This window comes from Trypanosoma cruzi, genomic scaffold (genome assembly GCF_000209065.1).
Source record: "Trypanosoma cruzi strain CL Brener 1047053516815 genomic scaffold, whole genome shotgun sequence".
Taxonomy (NCBI): domain Eukaryota; phylum Euglenozoa; class Kinetoplastea; order Trypanosomatida; family Trypanosomatidae; genus Trypanosoma; species Trypanosoma cruzi.
This window is the reverse complement of record NW_001849573.1, coordinates 519,993-543,945: the sequence shown is the minus strand read 5'-3', so window position 1 is coordinate 543,945 and position 23,953 is coordinate 519,993. Positions and strand designations below refer to the sequence as shown.

Below are 23,953 nucleotides of genomic sequence, written 5' to 3'. Positions count from 1 at the left end.
GTTATGGCCTGCGGGCTGTCCGTAGCGATGTGGCCAGTTTTTCCGTCTTGAACGGTGCTGTCGCGCGAGAGGGTGTGCTCCCAAACAGTCGGATGCTCAGTTGTCGAGGACGGGGGCATTCCCACAGCGTGTGCGGCGGGGCCTCCCGTGGATTGTCGGGGGCTCAGCGGCTGGTGGGGTTGCAGCAGAGGAGTGGCTGAAGGGCTACGGCTGTCATTGGAGCTTGCAGAGGTGCGTTGTCCGTTTTTTGCTCGTTGATACGCTTGACATTTTCGGTAATGAACTGCGCGTGAGGCACTTGTGGGGAGACCGTGGAGCTGTCGCAGAATCCACATGTGAGGCCTTCTGCAACGATTGGAGTTTCAGAGTTAGTGCGCCGGCCGTGTGCCTCCATATTGTGGACGGACGAGAAGACGCTGCTGCAGCTTGGGCAGGGCGACGTTGATCTGCTGCTCGTCGTTCTACGAGGAGGTGCCGTGGACACGCCAGGTGGAGGTTCCGGAGGAGGTCGGGGTGGTCCTGCCTCTTCAGTGTGAGGAGAGGAGCGGCACCACCGACATGAAGGGTTGCTTGTGATCTGCAGGGCGCGTGCCGGTCTGCCGAGGAGTGGGCAGGAGGACGTCAATCAGCCGCTTGCTGCTCGGCAAGGAGTGGCGGTGCTCACGTCGGGAAGAGGTTACGGCGGAGGCAGAGCACGGACGCGGTCCCGAGAGTGCCGCAGCACAGCCGATCCCAGAGGGCGGGGACGTGGCTCCGCCATGCCTCGGGGTATCACAGGCTTGGGCTCGAGAGGGCACCAAGCTGCTTCGCACGGGCCTCTGGCGGCACAGTGAAAACACGGCGAAGGGCATGATTGCGGTCCTCCCGTTTGAGGAAAGCTTCAGCTCGGGGCAGGCTGCCTCCCGGTAAGAAAGTACGCTCGTTGCATGCTGTCGCCGCAACAGACTCGGCCTGCTCCATTTCGTCCGTCGTGATTCCTGTGGTGTGTCGCGGCTGCCGCGCGGTGCCTCAGTGCATTTCCAACCATGTGGTTACAGAGGCCAGAGGTGTTCCACACGCCGAGGTGGAAGCATCACAGTCGGCATCACGCAGGACAAGGGTGACATGTTTCCGTCGTGGCAGCATGCCTGCCTGTCGCGAGAGGCCGTCCTCCGTTCCTGCAGTGTGGGATGGCAGATGGTGGTCCGAGTCCATGTAAACGGGTGGACGTCCAGTGGAAGAAACGCAGTACGTGTTGCGCATTCACATTGGGAAACGAGACGCTGCGGCCGCTAATCCGAGTCGCCTGTGCCGTGTCGTCGGACAGCTCACACTCCATGCCGCTTGGGGTGGTGGCGAGGCCCTCTCCTGCCGTCGTGGATCGTGAGCGACCGTCTCACAGCTCATGGTGTGAATTCAGGTCGTCCGCAACAGGTGCTGCAGGACCAAGGCGACGAATGGTGCTCGCAGAGTGTGAAACGTGGGCAATTACTTTAGAAAGGCTGCAGAGGTTCACCGCGTACATGCTGGGGCTGGCCGGTGGGCACACGCGGAGGGCGGTGGTCTCCAGGCAGTTGGTTCCAGCAGCGACAGGCGCTCGCACGGAAAGGTGTGGCGCACCAAGAAGGCCACGCCGCCGGCACGCCCACTGCAGGCCTGGTGGAAGTCAATGCAGCCAATGAGCCTCGTCGCTGGCACTCTGGTGCCTGCTCTCCTGCAGAAGAGCCATTTCGCGCCGGTGCTGCGCCAGTCAAGCAGCAAGGGCAATCCTGAAGGGCGAAGGGCCTTAAGTTCTGAGGTGCGGCTCTTGTGGACACCACCGCAGCGGGTGATGCTGGCGGAGTGACCGCAATGAAACGACTGTGCGGTTGTCAGTCGGGCTGCAGGCAAACCGCCTCGCCGCTCCACAACCGACAGTGCATGGGACCTTCTCGAGGGGTGACGCCGTCGTGGTCCCCGTCACGCCCGCAGCAATGCCCTGCCGCAATCACTCCCACAGAGAGACAATAAAGAGTCTTGTGGATGTGTGCCGAGAGTACAGCAACTGTCATCTCCAGAGAAGGCCATCGTGGCACCGTCCGTCACGCGTCAGCACACACCGAGCAACGCACGTTCCCGGCAGAGCAAACACACAGGAGAGTGGAGAATGACCCCAAGAGCAGGCAACACCTCCACACATGGCGGACATCGTGCAGCCACGTCAGCCGGCCTCCAGCACAATTCAAAAGCGTACCACACGCATCCATCCAATGACACCGTGATTCCCACCGCCAACGGTAGACACGCAGCGACCATACTATGCCAGCACGGGATGCAGGCCAACGTCCCGCCGTCACCAAGACATTCCTGCAGAGCACTGTGCAACTAAGTGTGTGTGGGTGTGCTGGAGGAGCAGAAGAGAAGAGGAGCACAGGGAGGCACATCAACAGAGCAACAGGCACAACTGGAGAGCAGCGACAAATGCGGTACGGTCCCGACATCAACAACCACACACGATGGCAACAAATACAAAAGCAAAAAAACAAAACAAATCCTTAAAGAAAAACACGGCGGCAGGGTGTGGCTGTGTGTGTGGCGCTGCGGGTGTCTGCCAGCCCTGACCGCAAAGAAAACAAAACAGGAGGGAAGAAATGTGTGCTCCGCCCCACAGGCCCTCGTCGCACGCCCACACGTCACGGCTCCCTCAGCGCGCCGTTCGTCGCGGCCCCTCCTCATGCGTGCAGCAGGCGAGGCGCACAGGGCCGTCGTCGTGAGCGTGTCGGTGGGTGTGCGAGTGGAGCAGTTGGGCGGGAAACACACGGCACCCCTCACAGGAAGAGTGCATCAACAAACAATTAGAAGAGGGAAGAGTAGAAAAGAAAACACGTCCATAGTGATTGCCCCAAAAGCAAAAAGAAGAGGGATGTGGGGACGTTGGAAAAAAAGAAAAACAAAAAAAGAAGAAAGAATTTTGAAAAAAAAATTTTTAACCAGAAAGGAAGGAAACAGGAAAAACATTAAAAAAATTACAATAAAAAAACAAAACAAAAAGCCGAGGCGTGGGACGACCAGCGGACACACACTCTCATTACTCCCGTAAAGCAAAACACACACACAGAGGGAGAGAGAGAGAGGTCGCCCACTCAATGCAATAAAAACAAAACAGAAACAGTTACGGTGCTCCGCCCATGCAGCCAGGCAGGACGGCAGCGGTGCGTGTCGTGCAAAAGAGAGCACCAACGGGCCTGCATGGGTGTGCATGCATATATACAATGGGCACATTATTGTGGGTGCCTCGTGGGGTGAGGTGAGGGCGAGAGTCCATGCAAGGGGACACACACAGAGAGAGAAGGACGAGTGTGTGTGCGGGCGGTGCACGGCTCTCTCTCCCTCACTCTCACGCAGCCACCACCGCAGCAGCAGCCGCACACGCAACAACAAGAAGAAGCAAAAGAGGGGAGGTGGTGTGGGGGACCGCGGTGCTGCCGTCACTGCCTTCGGACTTCAGTGTTTCATTTCTTTCGGCGGTGGCCGTATTCACTGTTTTTGGTGCGGTCTCAGTGGGTGCAGAAGCAGGGTTGGTATTATCAACTTTGTGGTCGCTTGTTTCTGTGGGGTTGGGCCGTGGATCATTGTCATTATTCTCAGCCCCCGTACCCTGAGAATCGTCATTGTCATTTATAGAGATGGATGATGATGTCGTTACCGCATGTTTGCCGTCATCGTTAATCTCCACCAGATTTGATGTGTCGCTCTCTTGTTCTTGTTGCTCTGCCTCAGCATCCCCTGAATGTCGTTTCATTGCTTCGGACAGCGCTTTGGTTTGTGACGCTGTGTTTTCTTTATTTTGTTCTCTTGACAACTGGGAGAGATTTCGTGCCGCTGAGCCTTTCCCTGTTTCTGGAACAGTCACTGCTGGTGATGCTTGTGGCTGTAGTACTGCCGAGAATGGTAGTGGCGGTATCTTTGTCGTAGGTGTCGTATTCGTCGCGTTATGTGCCTTTTCCGCAACCTCTCCATTAGGTGCTGGCACTGCGGTATCATGCTCTGTTGTTGTTTTTACCACCAAACTATCGGAGTTACCCGTTAAACCTGGCGAATCGGTGTCACCAACACCTGGTCCAGGCAGACCAGACGCATTTGTTTCATCCTGTGTGTTGGACAACCCGCCTGATCCCCCTTCCGCAACGGCCGAAACTGGCTTATGTGACGCACCGGCACTATTCGGTTTCGTGATTGTGTCAGGAGTTAAATCTGAAGAACTGTCGCCCGTACTTTGCACCTGTGATTGTGTGAGCGATTCATTGGGGACACCTGTTTCTGCAACAACCGCTTTCGTGCAGATAAACGAGCAGCAGCAGAGGGCAAGCACCAAAAGGGCGCACAGCAGACGGCACGTCATCATCATCGTGAGTGTGGTCGTTCAGTGGTGTGGAGCTGATCTGCACAGTGAGGGACATGGAGAGCAACAGGGGAGACGAGAGGTGCGGCAGACACACACAGAGGGCACACCACATGAGGAGAGGGCAGCAGCCAGGCATGCACCGTACGCCGCACACCACGCACGACACACACTCCAATCCACGGCAGCAGGCACACACACACAGATGGGAGAGGGAGAAGCAAACAGGAGCGGCACACAAGGCTCCACCGCATGCACACACGGCGAGAGCGGTCCGTCGTGTCGGCACCCCTCACGGAGGGTACGCACACACACAAGAGAAGGTGCAGCGCACACAGCAACACAAAAGCAAAGTAACAATAATAATAATAAAAGAAATCCCCGCACACCACGTAAATTACTGGTCCACGGGAAGCACAGCCAATATTCATCACAAAAGCAACTCAGTTGCCTTTGGCCCTCGTTCATATTTAGCGCAAGGAATGGAAGAGTGCAGGAAACCATTTATTCGTATTTCTGTTTGAATGTTGGCAGATGTCCACACGTTTTGTTTTGTTCTTGCAGAGGGTAAGCCTTCATGTCTGCATCGTGTGTTGGGGGTTCCCGCAGGGTGCACAATTATTTTTTTTCTCTTGTGAATGTTTCTTGTGTTGGTGCAGCCAACAATTCGGTTTGTGTTGTTCCTGCTTTCGCTGGTGAAGTGCTGCAGTAGATGCTTGTGTTTCCTTCGTTGCCGTGGCACCTGATTCCTCACCGTTTATTGCGGTGGAAATGAAAATATGTGAGTGGACTCCCACGCACCAGAACGCACCTTCGCTCCTATTTATTGGTGCACGGAAGGGCATGTGTGTTTGGTAGTGCCTCGTCCATATATTTTGTGGGCGTACATTCCCCTGCAGGCTGAGGGCGGGATGACGCTCCGTCGCGGTGCACTTCCCTCGCATGCCGCCCACTGTGATTCATCATGCATAACCCCTCACATACTCCGTGGTGCCACACCGCTGATATTATTGCAGCCGCCGTGATTCCGCGTATTTCACGCATTTCATTGTGCCACAATACATCCGCTCGTGTGGCCGCCGCATCCAAACAGCGGTGCCCAACACCGTGAGCGGCAGTCCACATCCCTGCATGTCCCAACGCTGTGGTGTTTGACTGTCAACCAGGCGCCACACAACAGAATAGTATTGTGCCGGCAGCACAACACACGGAGCTGCAGTGAATGACTCGGGCGGCGACGCATCTATTTGTCGCAAAGCAGTGAAAAGGAGTCGGGCAAAATAATGCCGGCTGCATTCACAACACCACATCCACAGCCAAAGCATGCGACGTGATGTGTGCTTCACTGGTGCTGTGAAATGCCTGCAGACGACGTCACTAGTGGAGGCATGCCACCCATGATCAGCGGACAGACAATAATCGGTATGGGAAGCCACGAAAGGCGGCAACGACGCCAGCAGCAGGAGCAGCTCTCTCTCTCTCTTGCCTCCGAGAAGTAAATATTCCACCAACCACAGCTGACGGTGCCATCGTGACACTCCATGCACGTCGTGGCTGCGTCAACACATCCTGTTCCCTGCTGCGCCTCAAAAGATGCCCCACTCCGTCCACTAAGTGCATCGATGTGGGCCGTGCCTCGGCTGTGAGTGAGGACCACAGCGATGTGAGGGTCATCGAGTCGCAGCATGTTTGTTGTGACGTTGTTGCATGGCACCTGCACACACACACGCAGCGCCTGCATCCCTCCATTTTGTGTCCGCCCTCCGCCGGAGTGGCCACACACACGGGCAGCAGCAAAATCACTTCACCCTCGACAATACAAAATCAACACCGACATCCCTCGCGACGCAAAGATCTCAGTTGCCAGCACGGGCCTCCTGTCGCTCTGCCATCGACGCCGAAACACGGCACAGTGCACGCAATTATTTTCCCCGTGTGCAGTCAGCCGTTTGCTTCACAGATTCTTCGACGGGCTGACGCCCACAAAAGCACGCCACAAAAGCCACTGTGATCGCACAAGCTCTTGCGATGAGCGTCGGTGTGTGCATGGATCCGCTGCTCACACGTGCTGGCAGGCAGCCTGCAGCCGGTGCCCTCGTGCCAGTTCATCGGCTCCAGCACGGAAAAGAGAAAATGGACTATTCCCGATGCACTTATTCCCACCAGAAGCACCAACACGCTGGTCGCCAGCCGTCATTCCTCAGCACATCCAGGAATGCTGAAAAGTGACGTGGAGCTGTCAGCCAGCAATGCCACAATCCCGCACACATGTCGGCTCCACCAGAGAAGACACACAAACTACACACAACACCCTCCACATGATTTCCGAACATCATTCCAACACACCGCGACACGCCAAACAGAAGTATTCGTCACTCCATGCACCTCCCCACACAATCACATAGTCCATGCACCACGCACGGCAGCAGCCCACACGCGGCCAAACAAATGTTCTTCGGATCAGTGGCCTCCACGTGCTGCGGTGGGAAGTAAACAAAAGAGACGAGCTGCCAAACCCCAAAAGAGTGCCACGACTGGCCGCAATTCAACGGAACGCAGCCACTCAAATAAATTCAGTCCTAATGCCCTCAGCCTCCCGCCTTTTCCCACAAAAGACCCAATAACCGCAAATCAAATGCACTGTCCAATAAAATTGCTGTAAAACACCAGATTAAGCCGCAGTGCCTTATGCTGTAATCCAAGACAGTGTTGTCGCCTTCACGGGGGCAGTCGCACATCTGTTATTCACAACGGCGCTGAATACCTGCAACGGCTTCTTCAAAACGCATTTCCCCTACTGAATCAGAAAACGCCAATGCACCATCGGCCCGTACCAAAATTTAAAAAACAGCAAAATTCTTCACACAGACACAAAAGTATACCTCAACACGCTACTGTCGGCTGCGGCTGGGTGCGGAGACTGGTGCGTCCCGGCACACCATGCAGTCCTTTTTGGTTGAGTGCTTTCACAGTGCGTTGCACGACGGCGGCGAGGCAATCGCACCGTGTCCGGCCCCCATTCACCTCCACAGCCTGGAAGTGCGGCACCGCGACAGCTGCACTCCATCGCTCGGCCCACGCGCAGCAAAGAAGGATGCTTCTGTCCACCTGGCCGCCAATCCAGCACCGCTGCGGAGGAACATTGGGTTCCGCGCACCCACACAACACGAACGCCTCACACTTCTCCGATGTATTGAGGACGTGCGTTCCCTATCTACTCGGAAACTATGCCGCCGTCCATGCATGAAAGGCGGCGGCATCAATCCCGCTCCCGAGGATGCTGTTATTAATGGATTGCGCCGCGTATGTAATATTATTGGGATACCCCACAGCCACAATCGTGCTCCTCCTATTCAACATCGTAATTTTTCCTCTGGGACACTGTGAGCTGCAATAAAGTGGAATTTAATCAGCCACGCTTTGCCCAAGACACCTCTGACGACGTCAAGCGCACGGCTATTGATTCTTCTCACTCCTCTCTGGGAGATTTTGATTTTGAATTATGGACAGACGTTTCTTCCTCTCACGCTGAACCCGCACATTGATCCGATGCACTATTGTACGGCTCCACCACGACAAATGATCTCCCTGTGGAGGTACATCGTGCAGCAGCTGGCAGGCTCGCATGCTCATATAGAGCGGAGTGTCTTGCCACTGAAAATGGCATTAGACATCTCATACCTTTTTGCTTGGAAACATCCCAATCGCCCACACGAATCCTGGCGGCAATGGACTCCCTGTCGAGAACTGAGGCACTCCGCGTCGTTCCACTGGCCGTGCGAGGCTACGTTACTGAAGAGAGTTGGATTATGCTGCTCTCCTTGATACAGCGAGTTCACTCTGTAGAATTCATGTTCTCTCCATCGCACTGCGGTATCCCACGCAATGAGGCCGCTGACGACGAAGCCATGATTGCACGATCCCTCCCGCAGGAGGGCGGCCCAATCTGGCACGTGGACTTCCTCACTGCAGTGAGGCGACGGAACTGGAGGGATGCCCAGAAGAAAGGAAGGGCGCGTACACCGCATGACAGGCGCCTGTCGGTGTGGCAAGGACTCTATTCCTGGCACGACCAGAAAATCGTTCCCCGAGTGGCGGCTCTGCGCAAAGGCACGGTGCGATTCCTGCCCACTCCTCGACATGCCTGCGCGTGCCCTTCGTATCAAAAGTAACCCTCTGTGTTGGTGGTGCCGTCCCTCCCTCACTGAAGTGAGCGGCCCGCCACTGCCTCTGCCAGAACCTCTTCCCGACGTGAGCACCGCAAATCCTTGCCGACCAGCGAGCGGCGGATTGAGGTTCTCCTGCCCAACCTGCAGCAGAGTACGCTCGTCCGTCCACAATATGAGGGCACATGCCCGACGTGCTCAGCCTGGCGTTCCGATAGTTTGAGAAGGCCCCACATGCGGATGCCACAATGGTGCCAGCGTCTTCTTAACAGGTGCCTCGCGCACAGGTTGCCACAGAAAGTTCCAGGCATGCCAGCATGCAAGACACGCAGGAAGCACAACCGCGGGCACTCGAGATGGACCACTAGAGAATTCGTTTCATCCACTGCAGAAATGCCCCGTCGTTGGTAATTGGGAATGCGACTGTTTTTGGGTGCCCCATCCCGCAAGACGGCTCGTTTCGGACGGAATGCTTGCCATTTTGTACGGACGGCCCTTGCACTACTCACTCGTCATTGTAACAGCATACAGCAAAAACAAGATAACAAGTTGCTTTGCGATGAATATTGGCTGCACTTCCCGTAAACTAGAAATTTATCTGGTGTGCGGGGATCATTCCCTTTTTACTGTTACTTTGCTTTTGTGTTGCTGTGCGCGCTGCACCTATTCTTGTGTGTGTGCGCACCCTCCGTGAGGAGTGCCGACATGACGGACCGCTCTCGCCTGTTGCTCTCCATGTCCCTCACTGTGCAGATCAGCTCCACACCACTGAACGGCCACACTCACATTGATGATGACGTGCCGTCTGCTGTGCGCCCTGTTGGTGCTTGCCCTGTGCTGTTGCCCGTTCGTGTGCACGGCAGAGTCTACTGAGCATACTGAAGCTGAAGATCGTGAGGCTGAGGCTGAGGGAAACGGCACCAGTTTATTGCATTCTTTATCAAAGGCTAGGCCCGAAGATGAAGCTATTGGAAAGGCTGCCATTTCACCGTCCGCTGTACCAGAGGTACCACTTAAGGAGATCGATAACTCAGGGTCGCCAAGTAATGGGTCCGGTGCGGAACAGGGAAGAAATGCCGGAGCGGGACCAGCGTCGACCGCTGCAGGTCGGGAATCAGGTGACGTGTCTAACACGTTACAAAATCATGATACGGACGGTGCTCCAGGACCAGAAATCGGCACAAGACAATCCGCAGAAAAAGCAAATCAGGAAGCCGAAGATCCTGCCGAGAAGACCACGACGACGACTACAACATATGCACCAACAACGATAACAACCACTACAACAAAGGCTCCAACTACGACCACAGAGGCGCCAACCACGACGACCACCAGCGCACCGTCACGTCTTCGAGAAATCGACGGCAGCCTCAGCAGCTCTGCGTGGGTGTGTGCCCCGCCGCTGCTTGCCGTATCCGCGATGGTGTATACCCCTGTGGGCTGAAAGGGTGTGTGCGGGCTGTGCGTGCCAGCACTCAATCACGGGGATTTGTGTGCGTCGACTTGTGGTCCGATGTACTAAATAAATAAGAGAAATTATGATGATTGTGGTTTGCTTTGCTTTGCTTTGGCTGCCCTGCTGTGTGCTCCATTTTGCTGCTCTCGCATCCGTCACGTTGAACGCATTCCAGACACAGTTACAAGCGCGACACGCACACGAATGTTTGCATCGATCCACTGTTGGGGATGGGTGCATGCGCACTGCAGCCATTTGTGTGCAGTTCTTTGTTTTTTTTTGTGTGTGTTTTTACTGTTTTACTTTGTTGCTTTTTGTTTGTTTTTATTTTGTTTTTTTGTTTTTTGTGCGTCTTTTTTTTAATTTTTGCATGTTGTTGTGCCTTTTTAAACTTTAATTGGTTTGATGCTTTTCATGAAGTGCGTGTTGCCTCTGTTGGCAGCTGTGAGTGTGTCGTGTCTCTCCTTTTTGCTTTTGCTTTGCGTTGACGTGTTGTTAGTTTGTGCTGAAGGCTGCACGCAAGTGACAGGAGTGGTGGCGATGACGATGACTGGCCGTGTGCTGCTGGTGTGTGCCCTCTGCGTGCTGTGGTGCGGTGGCGGCGGTGGCTACGCTGAGGATGTCGATGTTGCTGTTGGTTGTCCTGGAACTTTCGGCGAAGGTGGAGGTGGGGCTGGTGGTCAATCTTCTCCTGCAGATGGGAGTCGTGGTGGCAGTAGAGGTTCAAAGGCCGATGGTTCTCATTTAGGTGAAATTGACGCTTCGGATTCTGCTTCCGATGATATATCATTAGCTCCCTCTCCTGCTCTGGATGTGTTTCCGACTCTCTCCGAGGAACCTTTACCCCAGGAAGAAGAGGAATCTGAAAGAAAACAGAAACACCCAAAAAACAGGGACTCAAGTTGCATCAACGCCCAAAGTGAGTGGAAGAGAGGCAATTGATCCTGATTCACAAAAACAGCTGCCCGATAAATCAAAAACGGAAAGTATTACTAATGTTGGTGGCGGTGAAGCCGCGGACGGGGGAAAGAGAATAATGACCACAATAACGGGTTGTCCTCTAACAAAAGCGACCCCCAACCACTGCTAGAACCAAGAATCCCAAAAGTATCACTACCAACAGAACCTTCACAACCACCAGCAGATTTATCACCGCCGCCACACGAACTGCCTACGGTACCATCACCAACAGGGCTAGCACCAGCAACAGCCGTTTCAGCAGGAGAAACAACCCCAACAGCATCCACAGGCTCACAGAATACAAGAGAAACAACAAGCACGAAGTCACCGTCAAATGCTAAAGCGGAGCGTGAAGCACAGGAAAAGCCTTCAGGGAATGTTGCGCCAAACCAAAACAGACACTACACGGACACACCAGGTTCGATGAAGGGTGCAACTACAAGTCGTCCGGCCGAAACAGCAGTGCCATCTGTATCTAAAAGTGGCAGTGGTGGAGCTCAGAACAAGGAGGACAAGGTTAATAACGGTACACAACGGACTAACAGCAAAGAACCACAAGACGGGCCCGAAGATGCTACGGACGATGCTCCCACAGCAAATGAAACTCCATCACAAACAGCAACAACAGCCAGCACTCAAAAGAATGCTACATCTAAGTCTGAAGGCAGTGACGGCAGCACCGCGGTCTCCCACACCACCTCCCCTCTTTTGCTTCTTCTTCTTGTTGTTGCGTGTGCGGCTGCGGCTGCTGTGGTGGCCGCGTGAGAGTGAGTGTGAGAGAGCCGTGCACCGCCCGCACACACACGCGTCCTTCTCTCTCTGTGTGTGTGTCCCCTTGCATGGACTCTCGCCCTCACCTCACCCCACGAGGCACACACAATAATGTGCCCATTGTATATATGCATGCACACCCATGCAGGCCCGTTGGTGCTCTCTTTTGCACGACACGCACCGCTGCCGTCCTGCCTGGCTGCATGGGCGGAGCACCGTAACTGTTTTTTTTTCTCCGCTTACGATTGTTTTAATTGTTTTTAATTTTTCTTTGCTGTTTGCTTTAAAATATTTTAAATGGTTTTTTCTCTAGTTGTGTGATTTTTTTCTTAATTTTTTTTCTTTTTTTTTTTGTGTTTGTTTTTACTTTTTATTTTTCTTTTCTCTCGTTTCGCCATTTCCTTTTTTTTTTGCTTTTGGGGGCAATCAATATGGACGTGTTTTTCTTTTCTACTCTTCCCCCTTTAATTGTTTGTTGCTGCACTCTTCCTGTGAGGGGTGCCGTGTGTTTCCCGCCCAACTGCTCCACTCGCACACCCACCGACACGCTCACGACGACGGCCCTGTGCGCCTCGCCTGCTGCACGCATGAGGAGGGGCCGCGACGAACGGCGCGCTGAGGGAGCCGTGACGTGTGGGCGTGCGACGAGGGCCTGTGGGGCGGAGCACACATTTCTTCCCTCCTGTTTTGTTTTCTTTGCGGTCAGGGCTGGCAGACACCCGCAGCGCCACACACACAGCCACACCCTGCCGCCGTGTTTTTTTCTTTTGTTTTGTTTTGCTTTGCGTGTTTATTTCATGCGGTGGCGCCACCGTGTGTGGTTGTTGATGTCGGGACCGTGCCGCATTTGTCGCTGCCATCCAGCTGTGCCTGTTGCTGTGTTGATGTGCCTCTCTGTGCTCCTCTTCTTTTTCCGTTTCTCCAGCTCACACACATATATACTTTGTCGCACAGTGCTCTGCAGGAATGTCTTGGCGACGGTGGGACGTTGGCCTGCATCCCGTGTTGACATATTATGGTCGCTGCGTGTCTACCGTTGGCGGTGGGAATCACGGTGTCATTGGATGGATGCGTGTGGTAAGTTTGTTGCATGGTGCTGGAGGCCGGCTGACGTGGCTGTGCGATGTCCGCTATGTGTGAAGTTGTTGCCTGCTCTTGGGACCATTCTTCTTTCCCCTGTGTGTTTTCTTTCCCGGGAACGTGCGTTGCTCGGTGTGTGCTGACGCGTGACGGACGGTGCCACGATGGCCTTCTCTGGAGATGACAGTTGCTGTACTCTCGGCACACATCCACAAGACTCTTTATTGTCTCTCTGTGGGAGTGATTGCGGCAGGGCATTGCTGCGGGCGTGACGGGGACCACGACGGCGTCACCCCTCGAGAGGATCCCACGCTCTGTCGGTTGTGGGGCGGCGAGGCGGTTTGCCTGCAGCCCGACTGACAACCGCACAGTCGTTTCATTGCGGTCGCTCCGCCAGCATCACCCGCTGCGGTGGTTTCCGCAAGAGCCGCATCTCAGAAGTTCAAGCCGTTCCCCCTCAGGATTGCCCTTGCTGCTTGACTGGCGCAGCACCAGCGCGAAATGGCTCTTCTGCAGGAGAGCAGGCACCAGAGTGCCAGCGACGAGGCTCATTGTCTGCATTGACTTCCACCAGGCCTGCAGTGGGCGTGCCGGTGGCGTGGCCTTCGTTGTGCGCCACACCTTTCCGTGGGAGCGCCTGTCGCTCGTGGAACCAACTGCCTGGAGACCACCGCCTTCTGCGTGTGCCCACCGGCCAGCCCCAGCATGTACGTGGTGAATCTCTGCAGCCTTCCTACAGTAATTGCTCACGTTTCACACTTTGCGAGCGACATTCGTCGCCTTGGTCCTGCAGCACCTATTGCGGACGACCTGAATTCACACCATGAGCTCCGGGACGGTTGCTCACCATCCACGACGTCAGGAGAGGGCCTCGCCACCACCTCAAGCGGCATGGACTGTGTGCTTTCTGACGTCCCGGCACAGGCAACGCGGATTAGCGGCCGCAGCGTCTCGTTTCCCGACGTGACTGCGCAACGCGCACTGCGTTTCTCCCACTGTACTTCCACCTGTTTACATAGACTCGGACCACCATCTGCAATCCCACACTGCAGGGACGGAGGACGGCACCCCGCGATTGGCAGGCATGCTGCCACAACGGAAACATGTCGCCTTTGTCCTGCGTGATGCCGACTGGAATGCTTCCACCACGGCGTGTGGAACACCTCTGGCCACTGTGACCACATGGTTGGAAATGCACCGTACCGCGCGGCAGCCGTGACAGTCCCACAGGAATCACGACGGACGGAATGGAGCAGGCCGAGTGTGTTGCAGCGGCAGCCTGCCCCGAGCTGAAGTACTCCGCAAACGGGAGGGACGCAATCATGCCCTTCGCCGTGTTTTCATCGTGCCGCTAGCGGTCTGTGCGAAAAAGTCTGGTGCTCTCTCGATCCCAAGCCTGTGATGCTCCGAGGCATGGCGGCACCACGTCCCTGCCCTCTGTAATCGGCTGTGCTGCGGTGCTGTTGGGACCGCGTCTGTGCTCTGCCTCCGCCGTAACCTCTTCCTGACTTGAATACTGCCACTCCTTGCCGACCAGCAAGCGGCTGATGGACGTCCTCCTGCCCACTCCTCGGCTGACCGGCACGCGCCCTGCGGATCACAGGCAACCCTTTGTGTCGGTGGTGCCGTCCCTCTCACACTGAAGAGGCAGGACCGCCCCGACCTCCTCCGGAACCTCCACCTGGCGTGTCCACGGCACCTCCTCGTAGAAAGACGAGCAGCAGATCAACGTCGCCCCGCCCAAGCTGCAGCAGCGTCTTCTCGTCCGCCCATCATATGAAGGCACATGCCCGACGCACTAACCCCGGCACTCCAACCGTTGCAGAAGGCCTCACATGTGGATTCTGCGGCAGCTCCACGGTCTCCCCAACAAGTGCCTCACGCGCAGGTCACTACCGAAAATGTCAGGCGTATCAACGAGCAAAAAACGGACAACGCACCTCTGCAAGCTCCAATGACAGCCGTAGCCCTTCAGCCACTCCTCTTCTGCAACCCCACCAGCCGCTGAGCCCCCGACAATCCACGGGAAGGCCTGCCGCACACGCTGTGGGAATGCCCCCGTCCTCGACGACTGAGCATCCGACTATTTGGGAGCACACCCTTTCGCACGACAGCACCGTTCAAGACGGAAAAACTGGCCACATCGCTACGGACAGCCTGCAGGCCATTAACGAGCAGTGGCAGCAAAGTATAACGAAACAAATACTTCCCTTTTCTCAGCATAGAAAAACGTCATCTTCACACTCGCAATTGCCCCAATGAATTCATTGCGTGCTACCGCTCTGAGCTGCAATGCTTCCTGGCATCATCCAGGTCCCTTGTCGACACATTCATGCGGGTGGGCGCCCATCCATTCCTCCCAATGACGCTGCATGTCTGCGACGCACCCTCAGATCCAAAAGGCACGTCCCTCACCACAGCCGCGATCACCTTCGCCCTGTGGGCACGCATCGCCTTGTCAGAGGAGCAGGAGCACGTCAGGCTGGCAGCAAAGCACCCGCTGGCACAACACATCACAAACAGAAGCACCAGAAGCACCGCAGACCGTGAAGTGACGTGGATCAACTGACACATGCTGTACGTAACAGAAAATACTTCATGGTTTGGAAAGAATAGGAAACACTGACAATATCTCAAAGGAAAAGAAAAAATGAAAAAGAGAATTTAGGCGTCCGCAGTCAAAGCAAAATACCAATCAAAAAAAAAAAAGTAGTGGAAAAGGTGCTCTCAACCATAACACAAGACGAGTAAAACAATAAAACAAAAAGCCGAGGCGTGGGACGACCAGCGCACACACACACTCATTACTCCCGTAAAGCAAAACACACACAGAGGGAGAGAGAGAGAGGTCGCCCACTCAATGCAATAAAAACAAAACAGAAACAGTTGCGGTGCTCCGCCCATGCAGCCAGGCAGGACGGCAGCGGTGCGTGTCGTGCAAAAGAGAGCACCAACGGGCCTGCATGGGTGTGCATGCATATATACAATGGGCACATTATGTGTGTGCCTCGTGGGGTGAGGTGAGGGCGAGAGTCCATGCAAGGGGACACACACACACAGAGAGTGAAGGACGAGTGTGTGTGCGGGCGGTGCACGGCTCTCTCTCTCCCTCACTCTCACGCGGCCACCACCGCAGCGGCAGCCGCACACGCAACAACAAGAAGAAGCAAAAGAGGGGAGGTGGCGTGGGAGACCGCGGTGCTGCCGTCACTGCTGCCAGGCTTTGCCGTACCATCTGTTCTGGCGGTAGCTGCTGCTTTCGCTGTACGTGGTTTTGTCTCACTGGCTGTGGGCGCAACGTTGGTATGACTGGCTTCGGGGTCGTTGTTTAGCCCTCCGGGGTTGGGCCCTCTGCTGTTGCCGTCATTCTCATCCGCCCTACTCCGGCCATCATCACTGCCACTTGTAGAGATGGATGATGCCGTTACTTCCGCCGGGCTGCCGGTAGGTCCACCCTTCAGATCCGGTAAAACTGTGCCTTGACCCTGTTGCTCTGCCACACCATCTCCAGAAGTAGGTTCCGTCTCTTCAGGCTCCTTTTTGTTTGGTGACGGCGGCGTTTTTGTCCTTTCTTCTGTCAAATTTTGCGAGTCTGTTTGTGCTGTTGGGCTTCCTCCTGCCGGAACTGCCACTGCTGTTGGTTGTTCTCCTACCGTTGCTGGCGCTGGCGGTGGACATCACGGTGGAAGGACCTTGTGCCTCCGCGTCAATCCGCCGTTTCTCTTTTCCAGTTGCGGCCCTACCAGCAGCTTCATTTTTTGGTTTTTCTTGTTTATTGGGAGAGTCTTCTTGTGCTTCGGGTGTTGACTCCGCTGGTGCCGACAATTTGGGCAATTCGTTCCGTGCACGATTTGCTTCTGACTGCTCACCTGCTTCTTGGGGTTTCCTTCCCTTTGTGGATGCCGCAGCGCCGGTCTTCTCCAACGCATCACTCTCGTCGGTGATGGAGGGTGGGGAATTACCACCAGCAACAGGAGCGCTCAAAGATGTATCACCACCTGGACTGCCAGCATCAGGTTGACTGCGACCAGCAGAAGAAAAGGAGCCAGAAATGAAACCTTTGCTTCCGTCAGAACCTACACTTCCTGCAGGAGCCCCAGGAGAACTGCCACCATCACCGAGAACAGGAGATGGGGACTTGACATCCGAAGCAGGGGACTTCAAAGAGCCACCAACAAGTGCTTTAGAACCTCCATTTGAACCACCACCACCGCCACCAGAAGCGTTGCTGCCACGAGCTTGACTGCCACTGGCACCTCCAACGCCAACAGGACCGCCAGCACCGTCGTCTCTATCGCCTCCACCTTCACCTCCGCGACCAGGAGGGAAACCGGCACAACCGAAATCAGCACATGAATTTGGAGCTAAATCTGATTTATTTTCTGCTGTACCAGTCACCAATGGGTCAGTCGAAGCTTCAACGGCAGTGGTGGACAAGACAGATCGTAAAGGCAGCGTCAGCGCAGTTCTGTCACATCCGCTCGGCGTATACGATTTATTCGTATTCAACACCCACGACGCCATGCAGCCACCAACTGCGTCGTTGTCGAGATTACTCGCATCAGCCCCGCTGGCACCGCACCACAGCACGCAGAGGGCACACACCAGCAGCACACGGCCATTCATCATCATCGCCATCACTCCTGTCACTTGCGTGCAGCCTTCAGCACAAACTAACAACACGTCAACGCAGAGTGAAAGCAAAAGGAGAAAGACACGACCGCTACACCACGCAAAGCAACCGCACAGTCACAAATGGCAGCAGCCCAGCAGTGGCAGCGCACACACACCATGAGGCAGTTGAAAGCAGTGAAAGGGCAAAAACACACAACGCCCCGCAGCAAGTAAACAGAGAAAACACACAAAACAATTAGAAACAAAACACATGTAAACAAACAGCAATGAAGTTAAAAATGTAAACACAAAACAAAGGCTGCACAGTATGGCTCCAGCGCGCATGCACCCATCCTCAAATGTGACTCCACGCAATCAGTCGTGTGCGTGCCATGCATATGAGTGTGTCTGGGGTGCGTTCAACGTGACGGATGCAGGGATCGGCAAGGAGCACACAGCAGGGCAGCGGAAGCAAATAAGGCAAAACACAATCATTATTTTCTATTATTTATTTATTTACATCGGACCACAGTAGACGCGCACAAATCCCCGCGGTTGAGTGCTGGAACGCACAGCCTGCATACAAATCTTCAGCCCAGAGCGTTGTACGCCAGCGCGGATACGGCGAGCAGCAGTGGGGCAAACACCCACGTCGAGCTGCTGAGGCTGCCGTCCATTTCACGAAGACGTGACGGTGCGCGGGTGGTCGTCGTGGTTGGCGCCTCAGTAGTCGTAGTGGTGGTGGTTGTAGTAGTCGTCGTCGTGGTTGGTGCCTGTGTTGTCTCCGGCGCAGTGGTGGTCGTCGTGGTTGGTGCCTTTGTTTTAGTCGTCGTCGTGGTCGTCTTGGCAGCAACTCTGGCGTTCTTATCTTTTTGGTCTGCAGATGTATTCGTGTCAATTCCTGTTCCAGCCTTGTCGTCGCTATCTTCTCCCTGCTGCACATCGATCGTGTCTTTTGATTCTGATCCCTTTCCACCAACTTTTCCCGGTTCCGCACCGAGCCCATTACTCGGCGGCCCTGACGGAGCGGTCACCTGTGATACTGCCTCTCGTTGAGAGGGCGATGGACCGACGTCGGCAGGATCCCCAGGCGTCGCGTTCTTGTTTGAAATTCCTGGGGCCACCGAAGCTGAATTAGTGGCTGGTGCATGGGACGGCAGACTAGAAATATTTCCATTAGAGCCTGAATTCGGAACCAGTTCAGTGTCTTTCGCGCACACGGACGGGCAGCAGCACAGGGCAAGCACCAGCAGGGCGCACAGCAGACGGCACGTCATCATCATCGTGAGTGTGGTCGTTCAGTGGTGTGGAGCTGATCTGCACAGTGAGGGACATGGAGAGCAACAGGGGAGACGAGAGGTGCGGCAGACACACACAGAGGGCACACCACAAGAGAAGAGGGCAGCAGCCAGGCATGCATCGTACGCCGCACACACACACACACAGGCCTGCCGCAACACCAACACACAGATGGAAGTGGGAGAAGCAAACAGGAGCGGCACACAAGGCTCCACCGCATGCACACACGGCGAGAGCGGTCCGTCGTGTCTGCACCCCTCACGGAGGGTGCGCACACACACAAGAGAAGGTGCAGCGCACACAGCAACACAAAGGCAAAGTAACAATAATTAAAGGGAGATCCCCGCACACCACGTGAATTACTGGTCCACGGGAAGTGCAGCCAATATTTATTACAAGAGCAACTCAGTTGCCTTTGGCCCTCGTTCATATTTAGCGCAGGGAATAGAAGAGTGCAGGCAACCATTTATTCGTATTTCTGTTTGAATGTTGGAAGATGTCCGCATGTTTTGTTTTGTTTTGCAGAGGGTAAGCCTTCATGTCTGCATCGTGTGTTGGGGGTTCCCGCAGGGTGCACAATTATTTTTTTTCTCTTGTGAATGTTTCTTGTGTTGGTGCAGCCAATAATTCGGTTTGTGCTGTTCCTGCCTTTCGCTGGTAAAGTGCTGCAATAGATGTTTTTATTTCCTCCTTCGTTGCTGCGGCACCTGATTCCTCACCGTTTATTGCGGTGAAAATGAAAATATGTGAGTGGACTCCCACGCACCAGAACGCATCTTCGCTCCTATTTATTGGTGCATGGAAGGGCATGCGTGTTTGGTGGTGTCTCGTCTATATATTTTGTGGGCGCACATTCCCCTGCAGGCTGAGGGCGGGACGACGCTCCGTCGCGGTGCACTTCCCTCGCATGCCGCCCACCGTGATTCATCATGCATCACCCTCTCACATATTCCGTGGTGCCACACCGCTGATATTATTGCAGCCGCTGTGGTTCCGCGTATTTCACGCATTCGATTGTGCCACAATACATCCGCTCGTGTGGCCGCCGCATCCAAACAGCGGTGCCCAACACCGTGAGCGGCAGTCCACATCCTTGCATGCCCCAACGCAGTGGTGCTTGACTGTCAGCCAGGCGTCAGACAACAGGAGAGTCTTGTGCTGGCGGTACAACACACGGAGCTGCAGTCAATGACTCGGGCGGCGACGCATCTATTTGTCGCAATGCAGTGAAAAGGAGTCGGGCAAAATAATGCCGGCTGCATTCACGACACCACATCCACAGCCAAAGCATGCGACATGATGTGTGTTTCGCTGGTGCTGTGAAATGCCTGCAGACGACGTCACTAGTGGAGGCATGCCACCCATAATCAGCGGACAGACAATAATCGGCATGGGAGGCCACAAAAGGCAGCAACGACGCCAGCAGCAGGAGCAGCTCTCTCTCTCTTTCGCTGTTGCCTCCGAGAAGTAAATATTCCACAAGCCACAGCCGACTGTGCCATCGTGACACTCCATGCACGTCGTGGCTGCGTCAACACATCCTGTTCCCTGCAGCGCCTCAAAAGATGCCTCACTCCGTCCACTAAGTGCATCGATGTGGGCCGTGCCTTGGCTGTTCGTGAGGACCGCAGCGATGTGAGGGTCACCGAGTCGCAGCATGTTTGCTGTGACGTTGTTGCATGGCACCTGCACACACACACGCAGCGCCTGCATCCCTCCCTTTTGTGTCCGCCCTCTGCCGGAGTGGCCACACACATAGGCAGCAGCAAAATCACTTCACCCTCGACGATCCAAAATCAATACCGACATCCCTCGCGACGCAAAGATCTCGGTTGCCAGCACGGGCTTCCTGTCGCTCTGCCATCGACGCTGAAACACGGCACAGTGCACGCACTTATTTTCCTCGTGTGCAGTCAGCCGTTTGCTTCACACATTCCTCGATAGGCTGACGTCCATAGAAGCACGCCACAAAAAGCCACTGTGATCGCACATGCTCTTGCGATGTGCGTCGGTGTGTGCATGGATCCGCTGCTCACACGTGCTGGCAGGCAGCCTGCAGCCGGTGCCCTCGTGCCAGTTCATCGGCTCCAGCACGGAAAAGAGAAAGTGGCCTATTCCCGATGCTCCTATTCCCACCGGCAGCACCAACACGCTGGTCGCCAGCCGTCATTCCTCAGCACATCCAGGAATGCTGAAAAGTGACGTGGAGCTGTCAGCCAGCAACGCCACAATCCCCCACACACGTCGGCTCCACCAGAGAGGAAACACAAACTACACACAACACCCTCCACATGATTTCCGAACATCATTCCAACACACCGCGACACGCCAAACAGAAGTATTCGTCACTCCAACGCACCTCCCCACACAATCACATAGTCCATGCACCACGCACGGCAGCAGCCCACACGCGGTCAAACAAATGTTCTTCGGATCAGTGTTATCCGCGTGATGCAGTGGGAAGTAAACAAAAGAGACAGCTGTCAAACCCCAAAAGAGTGCCACGGCTGGCCGCAACTCAACGGAACGCAGCCACACAAATGAATTCAGTCCTAATGCCCTCAACCTCCCGCCTTTTCCCACAAAAGCTGCAAAATATTGAAAACAAGCGCACCGTCCAATAAAATTGCTGTAAAACACCAGATTAAGCTGCAGTGCCTTATGCTGTAATCCAAGACACTGTTGTCGCCTTCACGGAGGCAGTCGCACATCTGTTATTCACAACGGCGCTGAATACCTGCAACGGCTTCTTCAAAACGCATTTCCCCTACTGAATCAGAAAACGCCAATGCACCATCGGCCCGTACCAAAATTTAAAAAACAGCAAAATTCTTCACACAGACACCAAAGTAGACCGTGCCACGCCGCCATCGGCTGCGGCTGGGCGCAGAGGCTGGTGCGTCCCAGCACACCATGCAGTCCCTTCTGGTTGGGTGCGTCCACAGAGCGTTTTGCACCACAGCGGCGAGGCGATCGCACCGTGTCCGGCTCCCATTCACCTCCAAAGACTGGAAGTGCAGCACCGCGACAGCTGCACTGCATCGCTCGGCCCACGCGCATCAAAGAAGGATACTTCTGTCCACCTGGCCGCCAGTCCAGCACCTCTGCGGAGGATCATTGGGTTCCGTGCAACCACACAACACAAACGCCTCACACTTTTCCGATGTATTGAGGACGTGCGTTCCCTTACCCACTCGGAACCTATGCCGCCGTCCATGCGTGAAAGGCGGCGACATCAATCCCGCTTCCGAGGATGCTGTTATTAATGGATTACGCCGCGTATGTAATACTATTGGGACACCCTACAGCCACAATCGTGCCCCTCCTATTCAACATCGTATTTTCCCCTGGGACACTGTGAGCTGCAATAAAGTGGAATTTAATCAGCCACGCTTTGCCCAAGACGCCTCTGACGACGTCAAGCGCACGGCTATTGATTCTATTTACTCCTCTCTGGGAGCGTATGATTTTGAATTATGGACGGACGTTTCTTCATCTCTCGCTGAGCTCGCATCTGGATCCGCTGCACTATTGTATGGCTCCACCACGACAAATGATCTCCCTGTGGAGGTCCATCGTGCAGCAGCTGGCAGGCTCGCATGCTCATATAGAGCAGAGTGCCTTGCCATTGAAAATGGCATTATACATCTCATACCTTTTTGCTTAGAAACATCCCAATCGCCCACACGAATCCTGGTGGCAACGGACTCCCTCTCGGGAATCACACCACACACATCATCACAACCACAAGCACCAGCAGCACTGCAGACCGTGGGTTAACGTGACCAATTGGCGCATGCTGTACGTAAAAGAAAGCAATTAATGGCTTGACAAGGATAAGAAACACTGACAATACCGCAAAACAAAAGAAAAAAGAAAATAAAATAAAAAATCATGCGTCCACATTCTAAGCAAACCACCAAACCAAAAAAAAAAAACATAATGGGCGGAATCAACCACAAAACAATGAAAAACAAAACAAAAAGCCGAAGCGTGGGACGACCAGCGCACACACTCTCACTGCTCCCGTAAAGCAAAACACACACACAGAGGGAGAGAGAGAGAGGTCGCCCACTCAATGCAATAAAAACAAAACAGTTACGGTGCTCCGCCCATGCAGCCAGGCAGGACGGCAGCGGTGCGTGTCGTGCAAAAGAGAGCACCAACGGGCCTGCATGGGTGTGCATGCATATATACAATGGGCACATTATTGTGTGTGCTTCGTGGGGTGAGGTGAGGGCGAGAGTCCATGCAAGGGGACACACACACACAGAGAGAAGGAAGAGTGTGTGTGCGGGCGGTGCACGGCTCTCTCACACTCACTCTCACGCGGCCACCACCGCAGCAGCCGCACACGCAACAACAACAAGAAGAAGCAAAAGAGGGGAGGTGGTGTGGGAGGCCGCGATGCTGCCGGCGCTGTCTGCTGTGATCTCTGTATTGATTGTTTTATTGGTGGCATTCTGTGGTACTGTTGTGTATCTCTCATTATCTGCCTCAGTGTCCCTGTCTCCTGAGGAGGTTTCAAATTCTGCAACTTTATCTTTGTGTGCCACGTCATCATTGACGTCGTCATTAGACTGTTCAAGGTCACTCGCATCACCAGAGGCTTGAGTGCTTCTTGTGCCAGCGGTAGGCCTTTCAGCAATAGGAGCTGCAGGGCTGCTGTCGTCGCTGTCGTCATCATGTGTCGTGGCAATTATACCAGCGTTAGATATTTCTTCTGTTCGCAATTCGGTGTTGCTGGCTGGCAGAGCAACGGAGCCAGTATCTCCCTCGGAATCATGTTGTTTTACTGAGGTGGCAGGAGGTTGAGGATTGTTAGCACCACTGTTCTCCACCGTGCTTCCTGCAATACCGCTGCCAGATTTGGAGGCGGATAATGGTGTTGTAGCTTCTGTAATTTCCTTTGATGCACTCCGCTTTGTATCCGAGAAAATTGTTTCTCCTTCTTCGTGCTGTGAAGAATCTTTCGTTTGTAGCATCTCCTTTTTCTGTGGGTGACCTCCGTCTTGTGGCTTTAAATGTTTTTCCGCTGGAATTGGTAGATGTGTTTCTTCTGACTGTAATTTGTTTGGTTCTGGTGATGGTTGTGGCGGTTGGGGATTTTTCGTGTCTTTCTCATCTCCCGGTTGACCGCCTGCTGTCTCTTGTCTCCCAGTTTTTTTGGAAAGATCGACATCTGGACTCACATTCTGTTCTCCTGTTATTTGTGAATCCTCGCTTGTTTCCAACTTTTTCTTCACT

At 54.5% G+C, this 23,953-nt stretch overlaps 5 protein-coding genes and 2 pseudogenes across 5 annotated transcripts, besides 12 other annotated features; 2 read left to right on the top strand and 5 right to left on the bottom strand.

Moving 5' to 3' along the window:
- Positions 1–917: a sequence feature (areas merged during assembly that could not be assigned to a particular haplotype. This can correspond to areas where the two haplotypes were merged or to regions with more than two copies in the genome that were merged during assembly.).
- Positions 918–11,480: a sequence feature (areas not merged during assembly with more than two copies in the genome that could not be assigned to a particular haplotype).
- Positions 2,897–3,009: a sequence feature (T-rich).
- Positions 3,356–4,366, bottom strand: Tc00.1047053508435.70 (mucin-associated surface protein (MASP), putative; the record flags this gene model as incomplete). The annotated part of the gene is made up of 1 exon (XM_805869.1): positions 3,356–4,366. One exon carries the CDS (start codon positions 4,364–4,366, stop codon positions 3,356–3,358), a length of 1,011 nt encoding a protein of 336 aa, XP_810962.1.
- Positions 7,828–8,926: a mobile genetic element.
- Tc00.1047053508435.60 (mucin TcMUCII, putative) lies at positions 9,317–9,970 on the top strand (the record flags this gene model as incomplete). The annotated part of the gene is made up of 1 exon (XM_805868.1): positions 9,317–9,970. The coding sequence occupies one exon, from the start codon at positions 9,317–9,319 to the stop codon at positions 9,968–9,970; it is 654 nt and encodes a 217-aa protein (XP_810961.1).
- Positions 9,757–9,858: a microsatellite.
- Positions 10,251–10,326: a sequence feature (A-rich).
- Tc00.1047053508435.40 lies at positions 10,523–11,707 on the top strand (annotated as a pseudogene).
- Positions 11,481–12,118: a sequence feature (areas merged during assembly that could not be assigned to a particular haplotype. This can correspond to areas where the two haplotypes were merged or to regions with more than two copies in the genome that were merged during assembly.).
- Positions 12,035–12,096: a sequence feature (A-rich).
- Positions 12,119–23,130: a sequence feature (areas not merged during assembly with more than two copies in the genome that could not be assigned to a particular haplotype).
- Positions 15,908–17,431, bottom strand: Tc00.1047053508435.30 (annotated as a pseudogene).
- Positions 16,994–17,114: a microsatellite.
- Tc00.1047053508435.20 (mucin TcMUCII, putative) lies at positions 17,998–18,690 on the bottom strand (the record flags this gene model as incomplete). Its single annotated transcript, XM_805867.1, has 1 exon — positions 17,998–18,690. One exon carries the CDS (start codon positions 18,688–18,690, stop codon positions 17,998–18,000), a length of 693 nt encoding a protein of 230 aa, XP_810960.1.
- Positions 18,110–18,250: a microsatellite.
- On the bottom strand, positions 19,916–20,419 carry Tc00.1047053508435.15 (uncharacterized protein; the record flags this gene model as incomplete). Its single annotated transcript, XM_805870.1, has 1 exon — positions 19,916–20,419. The coding sequence occupies one exon, from the start codon at positions 20,417–20,419 to the stop codon at positions 19,916–19,918; it is 504 nt and encodes a 167-aa protein (XP_810963.1).
- On the bottom strand, positions 23,032–23,953 carry Tc00.1047053508435.10 (mucin-associated surface protein (MASP), putative; the record flags this gene model as incomplete). Its single annotated transcript, XM_805866.1, has 1 exon — positions 23,032–23,953. A coding segment is annotated over one exon (922 nt), but the record flags the coding sequence as incomplete, so codon positions are not given.
- Positions 23,131–23,953: a sequence feature (areas merged during assembly that could not be assigned to a particular haplotype. This can correspond to areas where the two haplotypes were merged or to regions with more than two copies in the genome that were merged during assembly.).